The sequence below is a fragment of the Yarrowia lipolytica genome, chromosome 1F, assembly GCF_001761485.1.
Source record: "Yarrowia lipolytica chromosome 1F, complete sequence".
Lineage (NCBI taxonomy): Eukaryota > Fungi > Ascomycota > Dipodascomycetes > Dipodascales > Yarrowia > Yarrowia lipolytica.
This window is the reverse complement of record NC_090775.1, coordinates 3084914-3111093: the sequence shown is the minus strand read 5'-3', so window position 1 is coordinate 3111093 and position 26180 is coordinate 3084914. Positions and strand designations below refer to the sequence as shown.

General features: G+C 49.1%; 7 protein-coding genes and 1 non-coding gene across 8 annotated transcripts; 7 read left to right on the top strand and 1 right to left on the bottom strand.

Moving 5' to 3' along the window:
- Window positions 1-806: 806 nt before the first annotated feature.
- Window positions 807-2837, top strand: YALI1_F31102g (uncharacterized protein; the record flags this gene model as incomplete). Its single annotated transcript, XM_505798.3, has 1 exon — window positions 807-2837. One exon carries the CDS (start codon window positions 807-809, stop codon window positions 2835-2837), a length of 2031 nt encoding a protein of 676 aa, XP_505798.3.
- A 1205-nt stretch (window positions 2838-4042) lies between these two features.
- Window positions 4043-5167, top strand: YALI1_F31070g (uncharacterized protein; the record flags this gene model as incomplete). Its single annotated transcript, XM_505797.2, has 1 exon — window positions 4043-5167. The coding sequence occupies one exon, from the start codon at window positions 4043-4045 to the stop codon at window positions 5165-5167; it is 1125 nt and encodes a 374-aa protein (XP_505797.2).
- Window positions 5168-5734: 567 nt separating this feature from the next.
- On the top strand, window positions 5735-6961 carry YALI1_F31053g (uncharacterized protein; the record flags this gene model as incomplete). The annotated part of the gene is made up of 1 exon (XM_505796.2): window positions 5735-6961. One exon carries the CDS (start codon window positions 5735-5737, stop codon window positions 6959-6961), a length of 1227 nt encoding a protein of 408 aa, XP_505796.1.
- Window positions 6962-7626: 665 nt separating this feature from the next.
- On the top strand, window positions 7627-7708 carry YALI1_F31034r. The gene has a single exon. It is a non-coding gene; the product is annotated as a tRNA-Leu (tRNA).
- Window positions 7709-10979: 3271 nt separating this feature from the next.
- On the top strand, window positions 10980-13838 carry YALI1_F31001g (uncharacterized protein; the record flags this gene model as incomplete). Its single annotated transcript, XM_505795.3, has 1 exon — window positions 10980-13838. One exon carries the CDS (start codon window positions 10980-10982, stop codon window positions 13836-13838), a length of 2859 nt encoding a protein of 952 aa, XP_505795.3.
- A 3677-nt stretch (window positions 13839-17515) lies between these two features.
- YALI1_F30903g (uncharacterized protein) lies at window positions 17516-21607 on the top strand (the record flags this gene model as incomplete). The annotated part of the gene is made up of 2 exons (XM_505794.3): window positions 17516-20664; window positions 20731-21607. 2 exons carry the CDS (start codon window positions 17516-17518, stop codon window positions 21605-21607), a joined length of 4026 nt encoding a protein of 1341 aa, XP_505794.3.
- A 1763-nt stretch (window positions 21608-23370) lies between these two features.
- Window positions 23371-24318, top strand: YALI1_F30877g (uncharacterized protein; the record flags this gene model as incomplete). The annotated part of the gene is made up of 1 exon (XM_505793.3): window positions 23371-24318. One exon carries the CDS (start codon window positions 23371-23373, stop codon window positions 24316-24318), a length of 948 nt encoding a protein of 315 aa, XP_505793.1.
- Window positions 24319-25095: 777 nt separating this feature from the next.
- Window positions 25096-25869, bottom strand: YALI1_F30852g (uncharacterized protein; the record flags this gene model as incomplete). Its single annotated transcript, XM_505792.2, has 1 exon — window positions 25096-25869. The coding sequence occupies one exon, from the start codon at window positions 25867-25869 to the stop codon at window positions 25096-25098; it is 774 nt and encodes a 257-aa protein (XP_505792.2).
- Between the last annotated feature and the right edge of the window lie 311 nt (window positions 25870-26180).

Sequence of the window (26180 nt, the reverse complement as noted above, 5' to 3'; positions counted from 1 at the left end):
CTCTAGTGTACCTATTGCATAACAGACTTGTACCACCTGAACTACAAGTAGTATATCCCATCTATTAAACCCTCACTCAGCTATAGGATTGATGATCGATCGGCTACAGTATGTACAAGTAGATTTGGTACTTCCGCCCGAAGTACATGCTGGTCTGGTCTGTAATGAACAAGGTATCTTTGCTATGATCACTGCAGTGAAACGTGAAACGTTGAACATAATAGGCCTTTGAGAGGAATATGGCGGGTATAGGTAGATACGGGCACTGTAGGCTGTTGGTAACGGGGTAGAGAGGTAAGCCAAAGACAACATATTCCTTGCAGATAGTTACAGCTAGTTCATTTGTTTAGATCTCTTTCATTGCTGTTAAAAGTTACCTTGGATGTGGTTCTCTTGGCCTTCGCTTTACTCGGCTGTCTTTTGGTCCCATGGTATGAAACTCTAAATAATACTGCACATTTTGGGTGTTTCTTCGGATGCTGGGCCGGGTAATAGGCAAGAAGTCTTTACGGGGGTAACTCTAATCGGCAAGGCACCCTTCACAGTGCTCCCCCCAAGCTGCTGTTTTGTCTTTTAAGAACCGAAGGAAGCAAAAGAACACAACGCTTCTTCCTCCTCATCCACGTCCACGCACACACGTTTTTCTTCTCACTACAGTACACCTGTCCACACATTTGTCCACCGCAGTATACCTGTCCACTTCGAGTACTCTTGTCCATACGCAGTTACGTTTCTGTTTACTCAACCCACCACATACCAGTTGTGCTGCCACATTTTTCTGTTGCCCGCAACTGCTCCTATATATAATGAGCGACTCCGACAGAGGGAACGCAGAGATTGATGTGCCTCAAAACTCGGTCTCTCGCCCGCCTTCCGGCTCAGGTTCGAGTTCAGGCGTGGATTCGGCCTCGTCTTCGGGAACGTCGACGTCCACAGAATCCATAATGAGTGCTGACAGAGCAACGTCATCATCGTCGTCGCTGGACGACGATGATGACCACTACAGCCCCAAGTACGAACCCACCGACTCAAACACAGACAACAAAGATACCAGCACACACACACACACAAACGGCCACACCAACGGCCACGGAAATGACACAAACGTTGACAACCTCGACGACTTGCTACGTGCATGTAGTGGCCAACAACAACACGATAATAACACACAAACTGCTGCTGCAGACTCTCTACAACGCATCCTCCAGCCGCTGTCACATGCCACCAACGGCACCAACGGCTCGAACGGCACCAACGGCTCGAACGGCTCGAATGGCATCAACGGCACCAATGGCGGTTACGACGTGCCGCCCACGGAGCCCGTGTCGGAGGCTGAAATCAAATCGCCACTCACCCCCGAGGAGGCATCCCAGTTCTCTGAATATCGACGTGTCGAGTCCGAGTACATCACCTCGGGCAACTGGGACAAGTTCCCTGTCGGCTCGCGGATGTTCATCGGCAACCTTCCCGGCGACCGTATCGACACCATGGAGCTGTTCAAGCTGTTCAATCAATACGGACGGCTGGCCCAGATCTCTATCAAACGTGCTTACGGCTTTGTGCAATACTTCTGTCCCGAAGACTGCGAGCGTGCCATGAAGGTCGAGAATGGCCGGTACCTGCGGGGATTTTACCTCAAGCTCGAGGTGGCCCAACCGCAGTGTAAGAATCGGGAGCGCCGTCGGTCTGTGTCGCCGACCGGCTACAAGAACGGTGACCGGTATAGAAGCCGTTCTCCGGCTGGGTCCGATCTTGACCGCAACAGCGACCGGGGCCGGTCGCGACGACGAGACCTCCTGTCTCGTAAGAAGCCTCACATTATTCCCGAGGTCCAAATTGTGATGGAATCTCGTGTTGACCGAGATTTCGTCCACCGGGTAGAACGCCCTCTCAAACAAAACGGCATGTCTGTCAACTACCAGTGGTTGCAGCCACGGACGTCCGTCAAGGAGTCCCTTCCAGACATTGTCAACCAGCTCATCCGAGAGCGGGTGTTTGGTCTGATCATTGTCGAGCGAATCAACCAGCAGGCCAACAAGGTGAACCTCCAGGTATTCCACCCAGCCCCCGATGGCGGTGTTCGATTCGATGAGTACCAAATGGTCGACATTCCGGTCGCCATTGAGCTCCTCGGGCGAGTCAAACGTGAGAAAATGGCCAACTTCCAGCCTCACCCTGTGGTTCCTGCTCACATGAGCTCGCCTCAGCCCATCTCAACCAACGGATACTACGGAATGCCTGCCATCCCTGGCATTGGTGGTCTTCCCAATCCCGCGAGCATGGCTCTTCCTGGAGTTGGTCCAATGGGGATGCCCATGGGCATCCCCACTCTGTCCAACGATCAGGTGGCGACTCTCATGGCTCTTCAGAACCGTCTTGATACCATGAGCCTCCAAAAAGTGGCTCTGGCGCTGCAGCAGCAGGCCGCCATGCAACACCAGCCCCAGCCCCAGCAGAGCACATTCATGCCGCCGTTCATGTCAAATACAATCCCCAACTTGTTTCCCTCCCCGTCGCCACCTCCTGCCAAGCCTCCTCGACACCACAATGGCAACGGTGGCAACAAGAACGGTTTCTCCAAACGCAACCGCAATGATCGAAACAACAACAGCAACAATGATCGTAACAACGATCGCGGCCGTTCGGGCCCCCTCCCATATGGCCCTGTATCCAACCGTCCTCAACCATCAGCCTATGTTGCTCAACACACAAATCGCAAGCCTGTGTCTGAGCCTCTGTCTGGTCGAGATGAGCCTGCTGCTCCTGTTCCCACTTCTGCCGATCCCGGCCAGAACGTCAAGAACATTTTGGACCAGCTGGCGAATCTCAAGGGTTGAGCATGACGGTATTTCCATGTCATCCTTGTTTTGACCCACTTACTTTTGTAGACGCTTCTCTTTGCGAAGCATCATTCCACACACAGCGTGTGCGCCTTCCGCGCCCCACCCTTCCGCGCCTTACCACTCCAAGCCTCGCAGTGCTCCTCTCTCCCGTCCGCATTCAAAGCGGCGGTTCCTTGTGATGATCGAGTTTTGATTTCAATCCTGCTCATGTGACACAGTCATGATCTCAAAATATTTATTTATTTTGCATTATATTCTATTTGTGTGTACACATCATTGCATTTCTCTGCATTCATGTCTTTACATCTTCTGCACCTTCCGGCTTCTCATTTTCTTTTTCTCTCTTTGTTTTTGTTTTTCTCCTCTTCCTTTTCTTACATAACCATCCAGGATACCCCATAGGTGATTATGGGTCCGGCTTTACTGTAGAGATACCCTTTCCTTGGTTCTTGCCAGGCTATCTTTAGTACCTGTGCCAGGTATTGCCTGCGTAGTTGTAGCTACATGGCTGTTGTCAGTAACCACTATTTTCTGAAGCTGGCTCTTCACCCTGGTTCTCTAGCACAGCTCATTTGTAGTCTCGTACGTTCTAATTTATTAGCTAATTTATTATTACGTAAGAGGTAGAAGGGTTGACGATGAGGTCGCCCGCGAGGACAGTATCATCATTACAGTATGTTTGATCCAGCTTTCTATAGTGTTGCTGAGAGATTTGGCGCGGAGATGTACGGCTAAAAGTACCTGTACCGTACGAGTACATGTACTGGTATTCGTACTGGTACTCCTACCCTGCCTATTGGGGGTGTACAGGTACTCTTACGAGTACGGGTATCGGTCAGCGTCATAAGCGACATCTTCTCATCACTGGTAAGCTCTAGAAACGTTATGTCACTTGTTCTTGTACCTTATGATCCACAGTGATTCAGCAACTTACTGTAACTCATATCTCATACTCCTTCTGCAGGGATTATGGGCTTATATTATATCCAGTAGCGAAGTCTACATCACATCATTGGACTGCCATCACTTGAATTTACTCCTGTAATTTGCTTACTGTACCTAACGTCCGATAACGCCCACTAACCGCGCAATACATGTGAGCTGCACAACGAAGCAAGACTGCCCAAGATGGTATCACTGTGGCTTGTCCTTCCTTGCAACAATCTTAATACACCATTTTTTGCCGACCTGAAGTAACAATGACTACTCCAAACCTGTTCAAGCCAATCAAAGTCGGTGCTAGCCAGCTGTCTAACCGGGTGGTGATGGCTCCTCTTACTCGAACCAGAGCCGAGAAACACGTGCCTTCCGATCTGGCCGTTGAGTACTACACCCAGCGAGCTTCCACAGCCGGAACACTCATCATTTCCGAGGCCACATATATTCATCCTTCCGCTGGAGGCCACAAGGGTCGAGAGGGTCTTGTTCCTGGTATCTGGGGAGACGCCTCCATCATTGCAGGCTGGAAGAAGGTGATTCAAGGCATTCATTCCAAGGGGTCCAAGATTTACATCCAATTGTGGGATATTGGACGTGTAGCCAACTACGATGTGCTTCAACAGACTGGCCATGATCTGGTGGGTCCTTCTGCAATTGCTCAAGCTGGAGATGAAGATGGAGCCAAGCATGTGCGAGCTCTGACTATTCCTGAGATCAAACAGAAAGTGCAGCTCTACGTAGACGCCGCTAAAAATGCTCTTGAGGCTGGTGCTGACGGTGTGGAGATCCATTCGGCCAACGGGTACCTTCCTGATCAGTTCATCCACTGGAACTCCAACCACCGAACAGACGAGTATGGAGGCTCTATTGAGAACAGATCTCGATTCAGCCTGGAGATTATTGATGCAGTGTCTGCTGCTATCGGTGCCGACCGTGTCGGCGTGCGATTTTCACCCTGGACCACCTTCCAGGACATGGAGGTCAACGAGGAGAAGTCTCTGCCTCAGTTCAAATATCTGTTTGAGCAGCTGGAGAAACGTGCGAAGGAGAATGAGAAGAACCGCCTCTCTTACATTCACGTGATTGAGCCTCGGGCTGACGGCATCTCTGACGCCATTCCCAAGCAATGGCAATCCAACGATCCTTTCAGAAACATCTGGACCGGAGACCTCATTCGAGCAGGAGGATACAACAGAGAAACGGCCATCGAAACCGCTCAGGAGGATGACAGAACGCTGATTGGTTTTGGACGGTACTTTATTGCAAACCCTGATCTCGTCTACCGTCTTGAAAACGACCTCCCTCTGACCCACTGGGATAGACCCTCTTTCTATACCCCCGGTCCTCATGGATACACAGATTACCCCTTCCATAAAAAGGAGTAAAAATAGCTGAGGGTAAAGATCAGATTAGAAGATAATAAACCTTACATAGAATAACCCCTTCGCAATATATACTGAACGAGTACAGTAGTGCACTTCGAAGAATGTACATCCTGTAGGTAGAAAACAAATCAACAATTATAGCAGACCTAACAACAAGTACAGGTAGATATGAGATAGATGTATTCATTTTAGCACAATGGTAGGGCAATGTATACATGTTAACCAGAGTAGTAGTTTATAATCGGCTTGCTGCTTACAAACGTGCTTCTGGAAACCCCCATATTGAAACAATAAAATCGTCAAGTAATATATCCAACTAATCAGTGACGTTTACTTGAAAATTATTTTGACAAAGTACTGAATGAAACGTAGATATTTGCGAGGCAGAAGTTCGATAGTTATTCGCAATACAGAGATAAACAGACTCATATACACACTCGACGAATTCATCACACTTGTATTCTTCTCTTGTCACCTCCCCCTCTTGACACCTCTCTCCTCAGCCATCTCCGCCGCTGCATGTAAACCTAACCTCCATGACGCATTATCACCGACACCACGCGACAGATGGAACAACTATTTCGGGAGGCCCAGGACGCTCTGGCGGCTGCAGGGCCACTGTGTCAAGAATCACAGGACGTCTTGGCACGCGCACGACAGAATTTGGAGGTCGCAGTCCATCTTGGCATTCGCACACAATTCCTGGCCAAGGCACACGCCCATCAATGGACGCTGGCGTCGAAATTCTACTCTAACGCCCTCACACGCACAAAGAAGTCTCTCGAAACGGTTACCCGGCAGCAGACACGGTTTCAGGCAGCGAGGGGAGCTCTGGAGGAAGCTCTAGGCGAGTTGGCTGCAACTCCTGTGCAATTGAGAGTCAACAATGGGGCTCACAATCTGAGAGAGTTTGTGGACGAAGATCTCATTTCCGCTCAGGTTCAAGGCAAGGGATGGAACGAAGTGCATGAGGAGGCGCTCAATGTGTTTCGAGTGCTGTTGCCAGAGATTCAGAGACACGGAGATATTGTGAATCGTTCCAAGAAGGAGTTTGAGAGGGAGAAGGCTGAACAAACCGAACTTCTCATCCACCAAACATCAGATTCGGGCATCTACGACTTGCTGAATTCGGCAGAAGCATGTTCGGAAGACATGGCTAACCTATTACAGTCGCTAGCTCGACATTACGACTTGTGTGAACGAGGGCAGGATCTGAGTACTGGCGCTATCGAGGCAGAGGACGTTAACGAGCTGGGTGAGTTGCGCGCGGTTCTTGAGAACGACGCTCAACAACTTCCAGATGTGTTGGACGAGCTACAAGAGCGCCTGGACGAGGTCAAGCAGGGATGTCAAGGTGTCCACAATCACATGACTCAGATGTACCACTCCTACTCGCTGGAAGTGCGCCAGCTCGAGGGCATCCAAGCTGTCGAGAAGACCATGGATGCTACACTCGAGATCTGTGAGACTCAACAAAGGGATACAAAGGAGTATCTTCTGAAGGTGCAGCGGTATGTGAGTGAAACATCAGCTGTTGTGACGCATTACCAAACTTTCTTGAACTCATACAAGGCCCTATTGCACGAAGCAGAACGAAGAAATGCAGCCGAGGCCAAAATGAAAGATTATGTGACCGAGGTGAACGCGAAGCTGGCTCAGATGAGTATCCAGGAGACTAATAGACGTCAAGACTTTGTAGCCCAGCAAGGTGACTATCTGCCAGCAGATATTTGGGACGAGCTGTTGCTACCCTCTAGAAGATTCGAGGCAAGAGAATTGGATGGGGAGTTATAGATGGGAGTTACTAAGAATATCTACATTATTTATTTATTTCATTGATCTATTATTACTCGTAACAGTCGTCCTTACTGTGCATGGGTATATCCCTTTGATACAACACAACACAGAAACAAGCCAGTGTCATCAGATACTAATACAGCTCTGATAAGAAATACTGGGCATGAGAAATGCCTTCTGGGATAATAATCCCACCTGTGGCTGAAAGGCGGATAGTTTCACTCTTTATATCTTACTCGTTGTTTTTGAGTCGACTAGTATCCACTGACCCAAGTTTATACAGAGCCCCCAAACCGCCTGAGGTGGGTCAGCAAGTCCGAAATAGCCCAGTTTTGGTCTCAGGAAAAATACAAGTACAGTACAGTAGTAGCACGAGTAGCGACATACTCACACATAGCCGTCTCAGTTTGTAGATGCTCGTATTTAATTTAGCTTCCGTGTTGTCGTATTATGTAATCAAAAATTGAAACTGCTCCAGAAGTGTCAGTTTTGTGGATGAGGAGTTATAACAACATTTATAGGTAATTTTAGGTATATATATCTCGTATGCTACCACTTAAGGTGTTGTTAATTACTTGGGTGTGCCGTAATCGGTATCAAAAAAACTTACTCACGTGACTTTTTTTCCCCCGTAGATCGTCCCTTGCAGACTTGGTGCATATGGGAGTTTGGCCGAGTGGTCTAAGGCGCTAGCTTCAGGTGCTAGTCTCGAAAGAGGCGTGAGTTCGAACCTCACAGCTCTCATACTTTTTTATTCTTCGTCGTTGTGAACCTGTTGTACAATTGTATGTACTCGGCTACGCTCTCTATACCTTTTGATCTATTTAGCTAGTCCTTATTTATGTTAGGTATTTTAAAAACTTCCCTATTTGAAAATCTCCAAACTCAAAAACACAATATTTATGGTATATTTGAGCAGTTCAACCCCCCCCCCATCCTTGATGCTCCCCATTGACAGTACCAGAAGACCATGGTATCTGTCCATACACTCGACTGTTTTCGGGAGATGCTGGGCGATAAGATATTGAGACAATCCTGGCTGGTGTAGGTATTTTCAAGACTGCCTTAGCGTTAGATCAATCTTGCCAGACCACCAGAGTAAAGATCTCTTCAGAGCCTCCGACCGACAAGATGCCACACAAACACTCAATTCTGGCAACGCTAAAAAGCTTGCTGGAGCTGTTTGTGGTGAGATCCACCTGCCACAAGAGCTGGAGACGTTTAATTGACTAAGATACGTTAAGTCAGGCCCGCACGAATTCGGTTATACGATGATGTCATCGCAATTTGAGTGATGATATGGGCCAGTGCCAATCTGTAAGAATCAACACCTTGTTCAGCCACTAAGCGCTATGAAGCCAATAGGAGCTACAAATGTTACGAGAATCGGGCTGAAACAAGTCAGTGCCACTAGGAGCTCAAAGAGTCCAGGTCCAGAACCCATGTGCTAGTAAGCCAGACCGTTGGGATAAAAGCCAGATTCCCAGACAGAAGATCCAGAGCCGCCGCAAGAGCATTCAGGGTAGTCGGAGTTCTGTAGATCTGACTCGCAGTCAGAAAGGAAGTAGGACGTGGAACCTCCACAGTTTAGGTATCTCTCCAGCCGACCCTTTGATAGATATATAGTAAGAGGATATACTGTAAGCATTAAGCAGAACCTCTCGGGTAAATACGTTTGGACCATTGTCCCTCCCCTCTTTCTGAGATTGTAGATTGTGTCTGACGAATTATATATACGTAGAGTAGGCTATACAGCATATATTACTGTATGTACTGTAATTACTGAAGTTGTTACTGTAAAAAGGTATCTTTCCTCTATCAACTGAGATTGGATTATTCAAATGTTGGAAGGGTGATCGCCGCTACAACATGCTAAGAAAAAGGAAATATAGATGTTACAGTAAATAATAGAACAAGTATTTGAACTTCTGGCATTAACAACTATCACTGTTTTACTTCGGTGAACTATTCACGTCGCAAGATGCATTCAGAATTTCACAAAAGTGTCGCCACTCCCTTTAAGCATTCTGGAATGACTACTCGGGTCTCAATTGTCCCCTCCAAGCCCCTTTTTGGTAGCATTAACCTCAACTATCAGATGGTGCCTACAGCTTACCCCCAACTATTGAACTCCGGCTTTCTCCATCTGACATCTCTCTCTCTCTCTCTCTCTCTCTCGAACTTTCGATGGTCACGCCGCCGGTTTCCCAAAGTGTTCGTACCCACCGAAAGAATCCTGGGACATTGGTTGTATTGATCTACACTGTCATGACACCCACCACGCCACCGGAGACGACGTTGCTTCCCACCAAGAATATTTATGAGGAGGTATCTCGAATAGTGGGTATTGCCTAGTGTTTGTGTCGTAGAGATAGTGCAAGTAGTGCAGTTATTGAGATGCCATTGCAACCAGATCTTGAGATACTCTGTGTATGTCTTGTTGCTTGCGTGCGGTATCCATCTCACTGCGAGTACAACAAGTACAAGTACCTCGGTGGTCCTCTTCAAATGGATTCACTTAGACTCACATGTCAAGCGTGATTTCTGTGCATTAGCGAGTTTGTGGGGAATCTAGCTCTGGATATCTTTTCTCGGGGTGAATCAGATCAGTCTTGTGATGTTGGCATTATGTTGTCAACGCCTTGATGTGGTGTGGCAGGTGATGGTGTTGTCAGAAGCATCTAGAACCCCGACCTTGATTAGGTTGGGACTAATACAGTATTTGTTGGTCGAGTTTTTTCCGAGACTCAACTATTGTGTTCGTGAACCTTCTACAAGTAGATGGAGTGCAGGGATAAGCATGCAGTAATGGAAGGCTACGGCTTCCTGAAAGGGGAAAAAAGTGACAAGGAAAAGGCGGGATCGTTTAATGAGATACCCGGGTTCTTTTTCCTTCGGAAGGTGGCAAATAAGTGCTCAAAAACGCCTTGAAGATATCCTTTGAGCTAGGTCTCAGCATTATGGTTACGAGGATTTTGAGACAAGTTGTTTGACTCGGTTGCTGGTGTTGGTTGATGTGAGAGTCTCTATTAAACCGATGAATCAGCAGTGCTGTTCCCTCTACCGTCGGAACGTCAATTATATTCTTACCCCATGAGAATCTGTTAAGTTTAGTTAACGTCTCGGACCCTTAGTTAGCCGTTTAGTTGGAAGTTCAATTAAAAACTCCAATTAAGTTCAACTATACCGCGCTAGTCCAACAAAGAGCCCACTAGTGCAGTCGGCTCATCTGCCTGCACCCTCTCCCCACTTTAATGCACTGCAAATCAGTACATGCACCACGCAAGGTCGGGAGCAAAGTACAAGAGCCAAGGTGATGTATTTTTGTGATGGGGAGGCTGTAAACACAAAAAAAAAATTCTCAAGTTATTTCTCTGTTCTCTCTTAAGCTATTCCGATTATTCCGAATCGAAATTTTTCTCGCTTAGTGTCTCAAAATCTACGGACATCCTCACCACCCCCCTCAAATACAGTTTCGAAGGGCCCAACTTTGAGCGATAAGCTGGTGGCGTTGTAGATAGACTAATGGCGGGCTGAGAGACAACTTGAGAAGCTTTCTGAAATGGCACGGGCGGGACAAGCATTTCTTTGTGTTTATTTTTCTGCAAGCTCCAAAATATTGCGGACTTGAAAGTCATCTCAGATGCAGCTCCGTTAGGTTGCCGATGGTGTGCTTTAGGCATTCTTCAGTGGGTTTGCCACCGTCTATTGCGGGCTAAACTTGTACTACAATGTTTGCTTTTGGATCTAAAAACCGCCCGGAAATGGCTCGTAGAGACCCCTTGGTATCCACGATCTATGCAAATCCCCCGTTACCCCTATCAACTCTACATCGTGGCTTCCAGGGCTATCACATGAATCAGAGCGTTAAAGTTTCAGAACGTTGCTTTGGGTTTGTTATCGACTACCTCGGTTGGAACATATAAGTACGACACCACGCGACAGTGAGTATCAGGCGTCGAAGTACAGAACCAACTACGACACTACAACACTAGTTACACAAAACTACGATATTATGGACGCAACTCTACCTCTGCTGACTCTGCCGGCCGACACAGTTGTGCTGCCCGGTGTGAGCATGAAGGTGGGCTTGAGTAAGGAGACCGCTGTGGCCATGCTCAAGCTGTTTGAGAAGCCCAAAGATAAGGACGTGGCGTACTCCAAGGCCACGCAAGACCTAATGAGCAGTGTCAACAAGCTGCAGGCCTTCTTCAAACTCAAGCGAACTTCTGCTGACGGGTACAGAAACGCAAGTCTGATCACCATTGCTTGCGTACCCCGCATTACCCAGAAGCAGATCAAGGAGACCGGCGAGAACAACGAGGCCGGTGCCCACGACAGTGAGAGCGTGACTCCCGTGCTGGGCACCAACTCCACCGAGGTCAATACCTCTGTCTACTCCTTTGGAACCGTGTGTCGAATCGTGCGGTTTGAGCGATCTGGTACTGAGGACTTCCAGATTGTCGTGGAGGGTCTGTCCCGTTTGGAGCTGGGCCAGCTGGTCGACAAGTCCGGTCTAGTGCCCACAGCTCGAATCAAGGTCCGAGTTGACGAGGACGGTGAGTCTGCCTCTTCTGACGAGTCCAGTGACAAGGAGCCCACATGGAGCAAGACCGAGTTGTCGCAGCTGGAGGTGTTGCACGCCTCCGCTAAGGAAATTATCGATCTGGCCGCCAAGAGTAATGCCACGCAGTTCTCCAAGCTTATGGCTTCGCAGACCACAGTGGCCGCTTCTGTTATGAAGCAGCTGACCAAGCTGGGTCCTAACCCCGGATCGGCACGAGATACCCGAAAGACCGCTGGTATGCTGGTTGATCTGCTCATGGCCATTCTCCCCACCGACTTTGAGGACAAGATCGCGGTTCTGGCTGCCTTCTCGATTCCCGAGCGAATTGCCAAGGGCTCCGAGATTCTCAAGACCAAGCTCGACATGATGAAGATCACCGAGAAGATCGACTCGACCGTGGACTCCAAAATGAACAAGCAACAGCGAGAGTACCTACTTCGACAGAAGATGCGAGCCATCCAGGAGGAACTTGGAGAGACCGACGACCGAGGAGAGGACGATGATCTTAAGGAGCTCACCCAGAAGCTGCAGAGCCTCAAGCTGAGCCCAGAAGCCGACAAGGTGGTATCCCGAGAGCTCAAGCGAATCAAGCGAATGCCTCCCACTCAGGCTGAGTACCAAGTCTGCAGAACTTACCTTGAGACGATTGCCGAGCTGCCATGGGACAAATGTACCGAAGACACTGTTGTGACAGTCGACCAGGCTCGAACCATTCTGGACAACGATCATTACGGTCTTTCTCATATCAAGAAGCGTCTTTTGGAGTACCTTGCTGTTCTGCGACTCAAGTCTCTGCGATCTGAGTCTGAGGTTGCTCAAGAGGAGACTGCTGCTGTTGCTTCTTCTGAGGGCCCCAACGGCCAGCTTGACGACTCGGCCAAGCCCATCGACTACTCCAACCGAGCCCCCATTCTGCTGCTGGTTGGCCCTCCCGGTGTTGGTAAGACCTCTTTAGCCAAGTCTGTGGCTCGAGCTCTGGGCCGAAAGTTCCAGCGGCTGTCTCTCGGAGGTGTTCGAGACGAGTCCGAGATCAGAGGTCACCGACGAACCTACGTTGGTGCCATGCCTGGTCTGTTCATTCAGGGTCTTCGACAGGTCGGGGTGAACAACCCTGTCGTTCTCCTTGATGAGATTGATAAGATTGGAGGCGCAAACTTCCACGGGGACCCTGCCGCTGCCATGCTGGAAGTGCTGGACCCCGAGCAGAATGCTACTTTCCGAGACCATTACATCAACTTCCCCGTTGATCTGTCCAAGTGCATTTTCATTGCCACCGCCAACAACCTCGACACCATTCCCGCTCCTCTTCTGGACCGAATGGAGACCGTTCACCTGGAGGGTTACACCTACATGGAGAAGCTTCATATTGCCAAGAAGTACCTTGTCCCCAAGCAGACTAAAGCCAACGGTCTTGAGGTTGACCAGGTTGTCATTCCCGACGACGTTCTGCTTCACATTTGCACTAAGTACACCCGTGAGGCCGGCGTTCGAAACCTCGAGCGAAAGATTGGCGCTGTGTGTCGAGCCAAGGCTGTAGACTACGCCAAGTCTCTCTCCGCCGACGACGGTGAGCTGATTACTGTTGTAGACGAGGCCAAGAAGGGTGCTCACTCGTCCTACGATCCCGTGGTGACCATTGAGAATCTCACCGACATCCTTGGAATGGAGGTTTACACTGATGAGGACGCTCAGGACGCCAAGGAGGAGCCCAACTCGTCGCACATCGGTGTTGTCAACGGTCTGGCCTACATGGGCACTGGTAATGGAGGTCTTCTCAAGTTTGAGGCCACCCAGATGCCCGGTAAGGGTCAGCTCAAGCTCACCGGAAAGCTTGGAGATGTCATTCAGGAGTCTGCGCAGATTGCCCTTTCGTGGGTCAAGAGCAATGCTGCTGCTCTGCATATCGACACCGACTTTGACAAGGTGGATATTCATTTGCATGCCCCCGCCGGTGCTATCCCCAAGGATGGACCTTCTGCTGGAGTTGCCATGACTCTTGCATTTGTGTCTCTGTTTATGGGTAAGCCGATCCCTCCTTCTATTGCCATGACTGGAGAGATGACTCTTCGAGGCCGTGTTCTACCTGTTGGAGGTATTCGAGAGAAACTTCTTGGCGCTCATCTTGCTGGCGTCAACCGAATCATGCTGCCTCTTGCTAACAAACGAGACGTGGATGAGGAGCAGCGAAAGGGCGGAGACGGCGGTGTTCTTGACAAGATGGAGATTTCTTATGTCAAGTACATGTGGGACGTTTTGGAGCTGGTCTGGGACCTTCGATTTGATCCTATGATTGAGTCTCGATTGTAGACGGTTATTTTTTGTATTAATTAGATGAATTTATTGTGTTTTTTATTTGAATTAACGGATATGCTTGTAGCTTCTTAGTTTATCAGACGTAAGCCATCGTAGAAGTAATTAGCGGTACAGTATATCATGTATGCTCGCATTTCGATTAATTGGTACACTGGAGTCGCTGTCGTCTGGTGTTAAGAGCTCGACGTTGAGCCACTTTCCTTACAAGGCACTATTGTATGTACTTCCAATGTCATCCAGTTCATTATAATCGCTCTTTCATCATGTACGCCTCCGAATGTATTTTGAAACACGGCCAAAGATATGCCTCAAATCAAGACCCGATCGAGAGGCTGTGTGTCCAGCCTAAAAGAGCTCGCGTAAAATAAGAGCAACATTCTGGGCGTTTCAAAATTCTGTCGATATCAAACAAGGCTGGGTACGGCAGGATCAGGTACTGTTAGCATCAAAGCCAAAAGCTACAGGTTGTTAGCGTTCCTTACGCGACCTACAAGCGCAAACTGTAGTGCGGCAGCGCTGTTAACAAGGCTGTGCTTGCAAGGAGGTGTTTTTACCTGAAGTGGCTTATCTACAGGATAAGACATGAGTGGCTGATCGTATATACTTAGCTAGAAGTTGCCTCCATTTCTGGCAAAACTGAGACAAATGGTAACTTCATGATGATAATACTACAAGTAGTTTACCGTAACACACAGGTTAAAGCCTTGGTGGTGTTGATTGTGGTAATACAGCAAGTGGTTAGAAGTACCTACTTGTACTTTTGAGAGTCGAATGATAATGATGTGCTTTGGGTGGGTTGCCGAAGCTCTTGCTCATTCAGGGGTCGAAATACTATGCGAACCGCTCTATAGACTCAATTGGGTGGTTATAATAGGAGATGGATAGTGAACGTAACAACAAGAAGGAAGGATCAAGCTCGCACAAGCGAGAAATGCTACCACCATGTAAAAGTAACCGAGGCCCCCATGTGTCATCTGAATGAGCGACTTTGAACATTTGAAACTCATGCCCTTTTTACAAGTACGAGTCCTTGTTCGTGTGTGGTCATCACCTGATGCAGACATGACATGGTGTCGTGGTATACACGGGTGAATATAGTATGTACTTTCGCAAGTAATGATACAGGGAAAAATGGCAACACCTACAGTCAACTCACGAGTTACATTGTTACGGTTATTTTATCTATGCAGGCCTGTGTGTTAACAAGCCTTAAGCAAGCCTCTCTCAAGGCTGCTTGAAATAGATGTGCGAGCTGTTTGAGGAAAGGCCTAAACAAGTGGGGACATGTCCAACGGGGTTTGCTTCAATTCCTGAAGGAAGCCCAGATTGGTTTTCTAGATGGACAACCCGCCAGCACTTCACGATGAGCGGAGAGTAGACACAGTAGCAAGCGTAAAAGGCGGCCCGGGCCACCCGAGAGAAAACGTAGCAGGGCGCGTAGTCACCACAGGGGGACGCAGAACCAAACCAATGAGAAAAAAGAACCACAAGGAGAAAGTTTTAAAGGCAATGCAAATAAGAGGGCAATGGAAGGATTGAGATTAAGAGAACTGGAGACTGGAGTGGCGTTTTCCCCGATAACGAACAAACACGGCGAAAGCTATGTGGAACCAACATACAACAGGACTGAAACCAGGTTTTTTTATGATTTTTTTACTGAAATTAGGTACGTGCCAAGTTGGACCATGACACTAAAACGTTTTTTAATTAGTAATAATTCGTGTAAGCGTACAATTCATTTCAAAGGGTTATTCTTTCACGGCAAAGTTATAATTAAATGAATGTATAAAAAAAAAAAAAAAAAAACAACGTTCGTTTTCAAATGGGGCATCTCGTAGGCACCAGAGATAACACAGCCGGTCGGAGAGTTGGCCTACAAGTAATGTAGAGAGACATGTTGCCTCTATGGTGCATGAAAATAGCACATGCTTCCAACCACACTCAACTACAGTACACTACTGACAGACTGGACACGCTTGACCTTCAACTGGTCATGATGACGTCATGTTAAACAGAAAGTACTAACAACAACGTAGCTCGCTGCATGTATAACATTTATATCCCATGAGAAGGAAATTAATCCCCGGTATAAATGACGTCATCGTGGCGAGGTTTCAACCAAGACTTCATGGGAAACGTGACCAGTTTTGGTCGCCATTGTGTATGCCGGGATTATCGGAGTTATCGGATTAGCTCCGAGCTAGCGTTACCAGGCAACAAACTATTGTTCTGCACATGGCCAAGAGCAGCAAAGTTAACAGTGGAGTCCGCGGCGACGTTTGACGCCTTCGTTAGACCTGCGCCTTTTGAGTCTCCCACCTTTTTGGGCCCCTTGTGAGTGGCTGTGGTAATAATGAGGCCATGGTTCTTATGAAAGGCAAAGGGCATATACATCAACAACAACATGCCGAAGCAGAAGCAGCACTGCACGAAGCGGTGGCTGCAGCACTAACACCCCACAGTAGTGCCAACGGGCAGGTACTAGGGGATTTCTGGTCTACTAAATGGACTCGTGATCTTGGCTCGAGCTTGAGACAGTGACACGGGACCCTTTGATGGTTGTCCATTTGGAAAGCTCCGCATCTCGAGCTTGTCTCCTTTCCCTTGCCCGAAACAACCATGTAAAGTTGATACGCAGTCACATCGCTGCTGCGATGCTACACTGCTTCTAGACTCTGCCTTTTATCTTTTCTGTGGCACTCCTTTCTGACGACCTCCAGTCACACCTTATCTATATGCCTCGATACAAACGGTTGCTGGAGTAACTACTGTACGTAGAAAATTCGAGGAGAGCTTGAGAACGGCACTTGAGAGGTATTTCTAAGGGGTTTCGAGAGCCTCGAGCACATGCGTGGGTGAAAAATTCCCATTGACACCCCCCAAGGCCCCTTACCAGCCACTTTTCGCGTCCCCAAACCGATCAAATCACGTCCTGCGTGTTCTCCATTCCTAACCCTTTGCATTGCCTCCATCTCCCAACTGCGCAGTGCACTTGCCTATTTAGAACATTCCGATCGAAGCTTATTACTCTGGTCCATGTTGTAGCCGAGGTGGAGGAGCATATAATATCGGCCGTGGAGTCCTCAGAACACCCCCAGAAAGGGCCGCAAGGTGTTTCCTACTGATTGAAGTTCCCCAAATGGTCCATACCACCGCCAAACACACTCCCTTAACCCTACACCCATTCCTCAACCGTATTCCCTCACCACTACGTCTCTCAGCCGATCGATGCATAAGGTTAGCTGGTAAAAAACCTAGTCCATGGCTTAGCACAGAAACAAAGTTAATGCACATAATTCTTGACAGCTCGGAGAGGGGGATAATAGGGGTCAATAATGGGGGAGGGCCTTGATAGGTGAGAAATTTGGGCTTCTCTGCATGAGAGCAAAGTATCCAGATATTATCTGCGCAACTCTCTGTGCCCAAACGCGCCCCGAATAGGCAAGCAACCCCCTATCTGCCTGTGACACACTGGAAGCCTAATCTAACCCCCTTTTATCACGACCCTAACCCAAACAAACCCATTGTCCGAATTCTCTGACATGCACTTCGAAAACGCAGGCTCCACAATCTGCCCATACCCACACATTATCACCACGCTTCATACACACAACGCCACAACGACCTTGAAACTGGACCACCACGCGTTGCAGCCAGGCCATCGAAAAGGCATGAACGAACTCAAGCCATACACGTTGCCTCAGTTCCAGTCCGCTAAAGCTGCTGCCGCCGCCGCCGCCAAAGCGGCTGCGAAGAACAAGAAGCGGTACGAACAGACGCAGAAACAGGCCCGCAAGCAACAGAAGCAGTACTCAACCTCGGGTTTCGTGTCCGCAGGCGTACCTCCCTCGAACGTGACGCCCTCGCCACCTTCCGACTATTCTTTTACGGGTTATTCTCCCCGTACTTCCACTTCATCCACGTCGTCGCTCTACGAGGACGACCTACGTTCTGTGGCTGCGACTACTACCACGAACGCTACAACCACAGCGCCATCTATTCGCTCATCGTATTCGACTTACGGATACCCCTCTGGAGTGTCTGGTATCTCGTCTCTCTCTGGCATCGGTATTTCAGGCCCTTCTTTTCCATTGTCCCAACCAGCGAACTCAAACTACGTTAACAATAGCCCTAACCGCGCCCCCAAACAGGACTGGTCCCAGCACAATCATCATCAACAAGCGTTTGTTTTGCCTCAGGAGCCTTGTGGTAAAAACACTGACCGAGCAACACAGACAGAGGACCGGGACATTCGTGGCACAGACGCAAGTGTCGCAAACAGCCGCAGCGCAACCCACGACCACGAGTTTGACTTTGAACAGGACGACCCCAGTCTCTACACGAAGGCCACTCCACAGCACAGCCCCCCCGGGCCATCTATCTCCAAAATTCCGCACTCGTTACGAACATCGACGGTCGCACACAGTGGTGTCTTGCCGCTGTCGTTCGACTCGTCTGATGCTCACACGGCGTACTCGGCCAAGTCTGCCGAGACGGCCGACACTGCTCGAGTAGGGGAGTCCGACAAAGCTGATGACAACGAAAGCTTTGTGCTGACCGACGTGAGAGATGATGCGAGCCACAAAAACACACATGGCCACAGCAAGCATCATACCAACGGACACAAGCACAACCTGACCAACTTGGTGAGCCAGGTGCCGCTCCCTCTCCATCATATTCCGCATCACAAACACAAAGATAAGGATTACAAACCCGAGTATATTGATTTGACCAGTGCTTCGGAAAGACAGGAGGATGAGGACAAGCAAATGTCCTCCGAGCACAAGGAGGAGGAGGAGGCCAAGCATGGCCACAACACCAGTACCAACACCAACACCATCACACATCATACTTATGCATCTACTCTCGACCCGAAACACATTCAGGTTCATTCTCTCGGCGTCCCTGAGTCTCCAACTACACAGCAGCAGTCTCAGCCGCAGTCATCGTCTACGCCACTGGAACACACACATCTCGAATCGGTGACCACCACACAGCCACAGTCACCGTCGCCGGAGTCGACCACCGTGTCCCCCACTAACAGCGTGTCGCCAGCATACCTGTCGTCGCTGTCATCTTACAACAACGACGATGAGATGGCCCCCGAGATCAAGGAGGACGAGTTCTTTGACGCGGAGGAGAATGTCACCGCTGCTGACGCCGCCGAAGTGTCAGCGGGCTACTTTGCGACCCACCGACCAGTGCACCATAGCGCCGAGGAGATGGGGGTAGACCCTCTAAGCGTGGAGGACGCGAGCAGCGCCACCGACACCGGCACCGGCACCGACAAGACAAGCATTATCGACACAGTCCAAGGCGACGACACCGGCGCCACGACGGACACCAACACTGACACCAACACAACAACGCCGGCACAGGCGTCCTCTTCGACTGACACATCCAGCAACACCGTCAAAAGCCCCTCTGCCATTGCATCTCCGGCCCAGGGCTCTTCTGGCGCTGAGACATATGCTGATGCTGGCAACAACCACGCATCGGGTCTGGTGCCTCCTTCGGCGCCCTTCTCATCGCCTCTTCTCAAAGAGCAGTCGCCACCCATGACCCGTCGTCAGACAGCTCCTCCTACTAACATGCCTGCGCAGCCGTCTTCCGCGACTTTGCATCCTCCCCACGCCGCCCACCGGCCGTCGCATTCCTTTTCTCGGCGGCGATCTGTACCTGTCCAGACCCACGGACACAACCACCCCGACTGCATCCAGTTGCTGGACGAGAATGAGCAGAATGAGGTGAACCGGCTGCGGGACTCTATCATTGCGCAGCGTGAGTACAAGAAGAAGCGTCGTGAGTTTGTGGAGGATGACAAGGTTCTTGTGGGCACCAAGGTGAGCGAGGGCCACGACAATTACGTCACTGCATACAACATGTTGACGGGTCTACGGGTTGCTGTTTCGCGGTGCAACGCCAAGAACGACAGACCTTTGACTGACGAGGATTTTACCGCCCGACACAAGCTGGCCTTTGATATAGTTGGCAACGAGCTGACTCCTTCGGCTAAGTACGACTTCAAGTTTAAGGACTACTCTCCCTGGGTTTTCCGACACTTGCGAGAGCTGTTCAAGCTGGACCCGGCCGACTACCTGATGTCCTTGACCTCCAAGTACATTGTCAGCGAGCTGGGCTCTCCTGGTAAATCTGGATCTTTCTTTTATTTCTCTCGGGACTACAGATTCATCATCAAGACGATTCATCACTCGGAGCACAAGCAGCTGCGCAAGATACTCAAGGACTATTACAACCACGTCAAGGCCAACCCCAACACTTTGATTTCGCAGTTCTACGGCCTGCATCGAGTCAAGCTGCCCTTCGGTCGTAAGATCCACTTCATCGTCATGAACAACCTGTTTCCTCCCCACAGAGATATCCACCGGACGTTCGATCTCAAGGGCTCTTCAATTGGAAGAGAGCTGCCTGTTCCTCTCCCTACCACTGAGGAGGAGGAGGCTGCGCTAGCCCAGGGAGAGAACCTCCAGAACGCCGCCATGGTGTTCAAGGATATCAACTGGATCAAGGCCAAGCAGACGATCAACCTGGGTCCCACCAAGCGAGACCAGTTCCTCAAGCAGCTGCAAGTTGATGTGGAGCTTCTCAAGCGGCTCAACATCATGGACTACTCGTTGCTGATTGGTATCCACGACTTGAAGAGGGGAAACACAGAGGGTCTGCGAGACAATCTGCTGTCAGTATTCCAGCCCGTGGACTCTAACAACACGTCGGGTAAGCCGGATGAGCTGAGGAGGGTGATTAGTGCAACTAGCCCCACGGCATTCAACACACAGGATATGCCTTATGTTGTCAATGAGTGAGTATTACTATGGTATTAGGGATGGAACATCTACAACACTAACATGAACGAAAACTAACACAGACACTCTAGCTTGCGCTTCTACGCGGATGATGGTGGCTTCAGATCAACCAACGAGGAGGATGAGCCTCTCGATGAGATCTACTATCTTGGTATCATCGACTGCCTCACTCCTTACGGCTTTGTCAAGCGAGTGGAGACTTTCTGGAAGTCCCTCAAGCATCCTCGATTTGCCCTCTCGGCTATTCCATCGACGGAGTATGGTGACCGGTTCTTCAACTTCATGAAGTCAGTCGTCAAGTCGCCTCCAGCACAGGAGAAGCCTAGTCGGGGGCGGAGGCTATTCAACAAGCTAACTAAGCCGATCCAATCAACTTCTCAGGGCGTCAGCCAAGGCGTGCAGCACCTCACAAGCCCTATTTTTAACCAGGGCAATGCGAGCACTTCAAGCTTCCAACACCACCCAAACCATCAGCATTTGCATCAGGGCCACCACTTCGCCGGCTTCTCGGGCTACCATACTCATAGTCCTCAGCACAGTACCGCTACACCCACAGCGACAGTTAGCTCTGCCACTTCTGCCACTCCTGTGCCTTCACCAGCTCAGAGAAGCAGCTCCATCGGTTCGGCGGCAGGTGTGCCTCGGTGCAACTCTCTGGGAGCCCCCGGCCGAACTTCTTCGTTTGGACGGACAGACTCCATCTCGTCGGTGACGTCGACCCACACTGCTCGATCCGGAAACACTGGCGCTGCCAACAAACCCATCAGCAAACCCGTCAGTAAACCCGTCAACAAACCCGCTCTCAATTCCATGCCTCCTCCGGCCAGCAACAAGCCGCTGGCTCGGACTTCGCAGGATATTGATATCAATGTTCTCCCCAGTTTGAAGGAGGTCGAAACCCGAGCTCCTTCGTTGAAAACTGAGATGAGCCGGGAGTAACAGGCAGCACCGCCCATACGTGCTCTGGTGCTGGACAAAAAAACACCAAAAAATGATCATACAAATCGTGATTATATATATATTTACTTCTTTCTGGACTCGCATCGCACTGTTACACAAACACATCTTGACAGCGCTGTGCCGCTCTTCGCTCATTCTTTGGCGAAAGCATTCTCCCGTTGTCGTCACACGATACGACAGCATTTGGCATCGGCTTGTATTTCTTGGCATGAATGGATTATTTGGAATTTTCAATTACAGAATTGTAGGTGTAGAAGTAGTGTGTACAGCATCTACTGTGAAAAAATATGCCTATAGGTGCTCTAAACATCGACGCTTGTAGATATGCACTGGTGTACATCTACATTAGTTCACGCACTGAGGCATTACAGGCGGGACACGTTTACAAGTATCAGAGATTGCCGTGAGGGGTAGCTCGTATCCGGAAGATGCCGACGAACGTGTCCTCTTTTCTCTGGGGGTGCTTTTCTTGCTTACTTTAGACAAGTCCGATGAAATTTCAGATCTAACTCTGGTTGCATTAATTGAAAGTCTAGACCGCAGGGTTGGACTCTAAGAGAATGATATGGAGGGCAATCGAGGCGATATATGAGAGGGAATACTTTTGTGTGTATGAAAGGACCATGATAATAAAATTTATCAGGTGTGGAGTGGCGCTGCGACGATACCGATGCTAGAGATCCGTTTGTTTAGCCCTCAAGATGTCACATTTACGTTTATAAGCATAATCAACGAATGCTCAATGCACGCTCAAGTAAGGGATGGATAGTAGAGTATTAAGCATGATTGTTTTATGTCCGGGGAGTCGTCCATATCGGGTCTCGACCGACTCTCCGCCGTTCGGATTTGGCTTCTTTCAGGGCTATGAGGTTTTTCGGCTGAACAGTAGAGCCAATGGCAGGTAGGAGGGGGATCTGAATTTGATATGTAAGCGACATGTGTCAATGCATTTTCCGGGTAAATGTATTAATTCAGCATATCTCAGGAGCGAAATGAAAGGGTTTGTGTGTGATTTCATAGCCTCCAACTACTTCTACAGGCATATATTGAACTTCTACGAATCACAGCGCATTGAGTCGGCTTATATAGACTCGAGATGATTAGCATGTGCCAAGAGGAAGTAGCTGCAGTAGCTCACACACTTGCACACTGTTTATGAGAGGTGAACGGGTCATTAAAAGTCCGATCGCTTGTGTTAGATCTCGGATCTGTCAAATATGCAGTCTTATTATTCATACATCGGTGATATACCCGACTGTAATCACCTTACTAATCACTTCGCTGACTCAGAATGCACGTTTAAGTTGTTGAAAGACACGTGTCTCCATCTGTCTCGAATGACCTTTGCGAAAGTCGAACCCACGAGATCATCGCTTCTACATTGTGTACTCACCCATTGAGATGGGTTGCTGCCGATAATGCGTATGGACTGCTGCCTGAGCGGGGTTGCTAGAGAACAGCGTGTCGTTCAAACTACAGCAATTGGAGCAATATTCACCAAAAAAACTGTTTCATATCAAAATAAAATACGCTTAGTCATACAGACAGATTCCCCGCCAATCAAACTTGTTCAAACTCATATTTTCCCTCGCTCTCATTGGTTTCACTTGTTTCGTTTAAGCTCCACAGACATACTTTTAGTTGCATAGGGCGTCCCAACCAACTTCACAGCAGGATCATCATCGTCATCTTTACACCTTGATATTGGTCAATTGATACACTACAGGACACAAAAACACAACATGTCGAAACTTATTTCCCCTGCCGAATTGGCCAAGCGACTTTCTTCCAAGGAAACCAAGATCTTCGATGCTACCTGGTATCTTCCCACCCCTGCCAACGTTGGTAAGAACGCTTACGACAATTACATGAAGAAGCGGATTCCCGGCGCTCTCTACTTTGACATCGATGCCGTCAACACCCCCTCCAAGTTCCCCCACATGCTTCCCTCTCCTCAGACCTTTGAAAACGAGCTCACGAAGCTGGGTGTTTCCTCTGACTCTCCCATCGTGGTCTACGACACACAAGGCGTCTTCTCCGGACCTCGACTTGTGTGGACCTTTAAGGTCTTTGGCCATGACAACGTCCAGTTCCTCAATGGCTTTGAGGCTTACACCCAGCTCCCTGGTATCCCCAGCAGACCGGATGCCTACACCTGGGGCATCTGGGACACACAAGTTCCTGGTAAGATCGATCCCGCCGATCCTCCCTACAAGGTGACCAAGGCCCGACCCGAGCTGGTCAAGTCCTTTGAAGACGTGCTGGCCATCGTCGAGAAACACAACGGTGACGGAGCCAAGATTCGAAACGAGGTCACCTTCATTGATGCCCGACCCAACGGACGATTCACAGGCAAGGACGCTGAACCTCGAGCCGAGCTGTCCTCGGGCCATGTTCCCGGAGCTTACTCCATCGCCTTCCCCGAGGTGGTCGAGAATGGAAAATTCAAATCTCCTGAGGAGCTCAAGGCTCTGTTTGCTTCCAAGGGCATTGATGGCTCTAAGCCCATCATCTCCATGTGTGGATCCGGTGTCACTGCCTGTGTCATTGACCTGGCTCTGGAGATTGCCGGCATTGGTTCTCGAGACACCAATGCTGTCTACGATGGATCTTGGACCGAGTGGGCCCAGCGAGCCCCCACAAAGTACATTGTCAAGGAGGAGAACTTGAACGAGGCCAACCGGGCTTAGATAGAATCATACTGTAGATCAATGAAACCATGAAATTAGACAAAGGGAGGGAGGAAAAGTTTTAAGGGGGATAATTTGTGCAAACCTGTTACATTTGAGTGTACCCCGTACTACTTGTACGCAGAAGAATATATAGAATACCGGTATATATGTTTAGTATGTAAATCGCACTAATAGTACATACCGTTACGGTATGTACTTGTAGTACAATGTTTCAGCCCACGTCTACTATACTTGCAGAGAGATCCTTCCGCTCATGGGGCCCTGTTTAAGACTTCCTTGCTAGGCACGATTAGAATACAAGAAATTGTATACACCGTCCAATATTTCATTCTCTGTTAAGATAACTGTTTCCACTTACCCTTTTACAACAGCTACAGTACCCTTCCTATCTTAAATAATCATGTGAGAGATAATATCACATTCGCAGAAGTGTTTGTTGAAACCAGGTTCAAGAACGAGTATCTTGCGCTTTTGTAGTATTCAATCATATTAAATGTAGTTTTGTTGGCCAATATGGATTATATATCACAGTGAAGAGTCTCTGACTTAAAAAGCACACCCAGTTCTACATTTCGCCTCTACAGTAAATCTTGGAGAACAACAACATGCCTCTGTGATTAAGCAACTTGACCAGTGAAGATGAATATCTAATTACAGTATATCAGTTGCTGTAGAGGTGCCTGTGAAACAGGAGTACTTGTACTGTGTAGTGTAAAGTATTGCACTGGTCGCATGGTCATAAATTCTATATACACGTTTCGGACCTCTACCTCGCTAGCAGCATGCTGAATATCCACTCTTCTTAACATCGCCTTCGTCCAAATTCAGCTGCTGAGCTCCTCCAGTAGTCGTTGCACGAACTCCATATCTCTTATCATTGATATTGGTCTTGCCAGTCTTGATATTGGAGTGGATCTTCTGAGCCACCCGCTGATACGCCTCTAGTACCTGGTCTCCTGTCTTGGCTGACGTTTCAATGAACCCGGCTAGACCATTTTCATCTGCCCATTTTCGGGCTTCCTCAGCCTCCACCTGACGCGCTCCAACGTCCGTCTTGTTGCCCACCAGCATGATGATGATATCTTCGTCAGCCTGATCCCGCAACTCCCCCAGCCACATTTGCACGTTGGCAAACGTCTTGGGGCGCGTGATATCGTAGACCAGCAAGCAGCCCGCAGCGTTGCGGAAATACGACCGGGTCACGGCCCGAAAATGCTCCTGCCCTGCCGTGTCCCAGATCTGAAGCTTCATTTTCTCCTTTCCGTCAATGTCTACCACCTTGGAGCCGATCTCCGCGGCTATAGTGACATCATGGAACTCGCTGAATGTGTCATCAGTCAGTCTTAGAGTCAGGGACGACTTTCCGCATGCTCTGGTGTTAGTATGGTAACAGAAAGGAATGATATCTGCGTTTGAGTCATGGCAAGACGTATGGCGGGACATGCAATGGTGGGTTATTTGAGCGAAAGGCTGCTGCACATGATACCCACCGCAACATATTCCGCCCCTTTTGCCACCCGCCCCGCCATGAACGCCTTTAACCAGCATCTGGGACACCTAGACCCCTGAATACTCACGAATCTCCAATCATGACGATTTTGGCAATATAATCCCAGCTCATTGTGTGTGTGCGTGTATGAGTTGATTCCGTTGAACGTATGCTGGATGTGATAATGCTGCTTGGTCTGGTTGCGTAGTCTCCAGAGTTTTGGGTCGCGCTCAGGCAGTTGGTCAAGTGTTGCTTTAAGAATAGTCAATCTAGTGACAGCCCAAATAGGCCTTTTCATTTCCCAAACGGTGCAGCGGTGATGCAGTCAGAAGCATTAGGTGGTGGAGATGAAGATGAAGATGAAGGACTA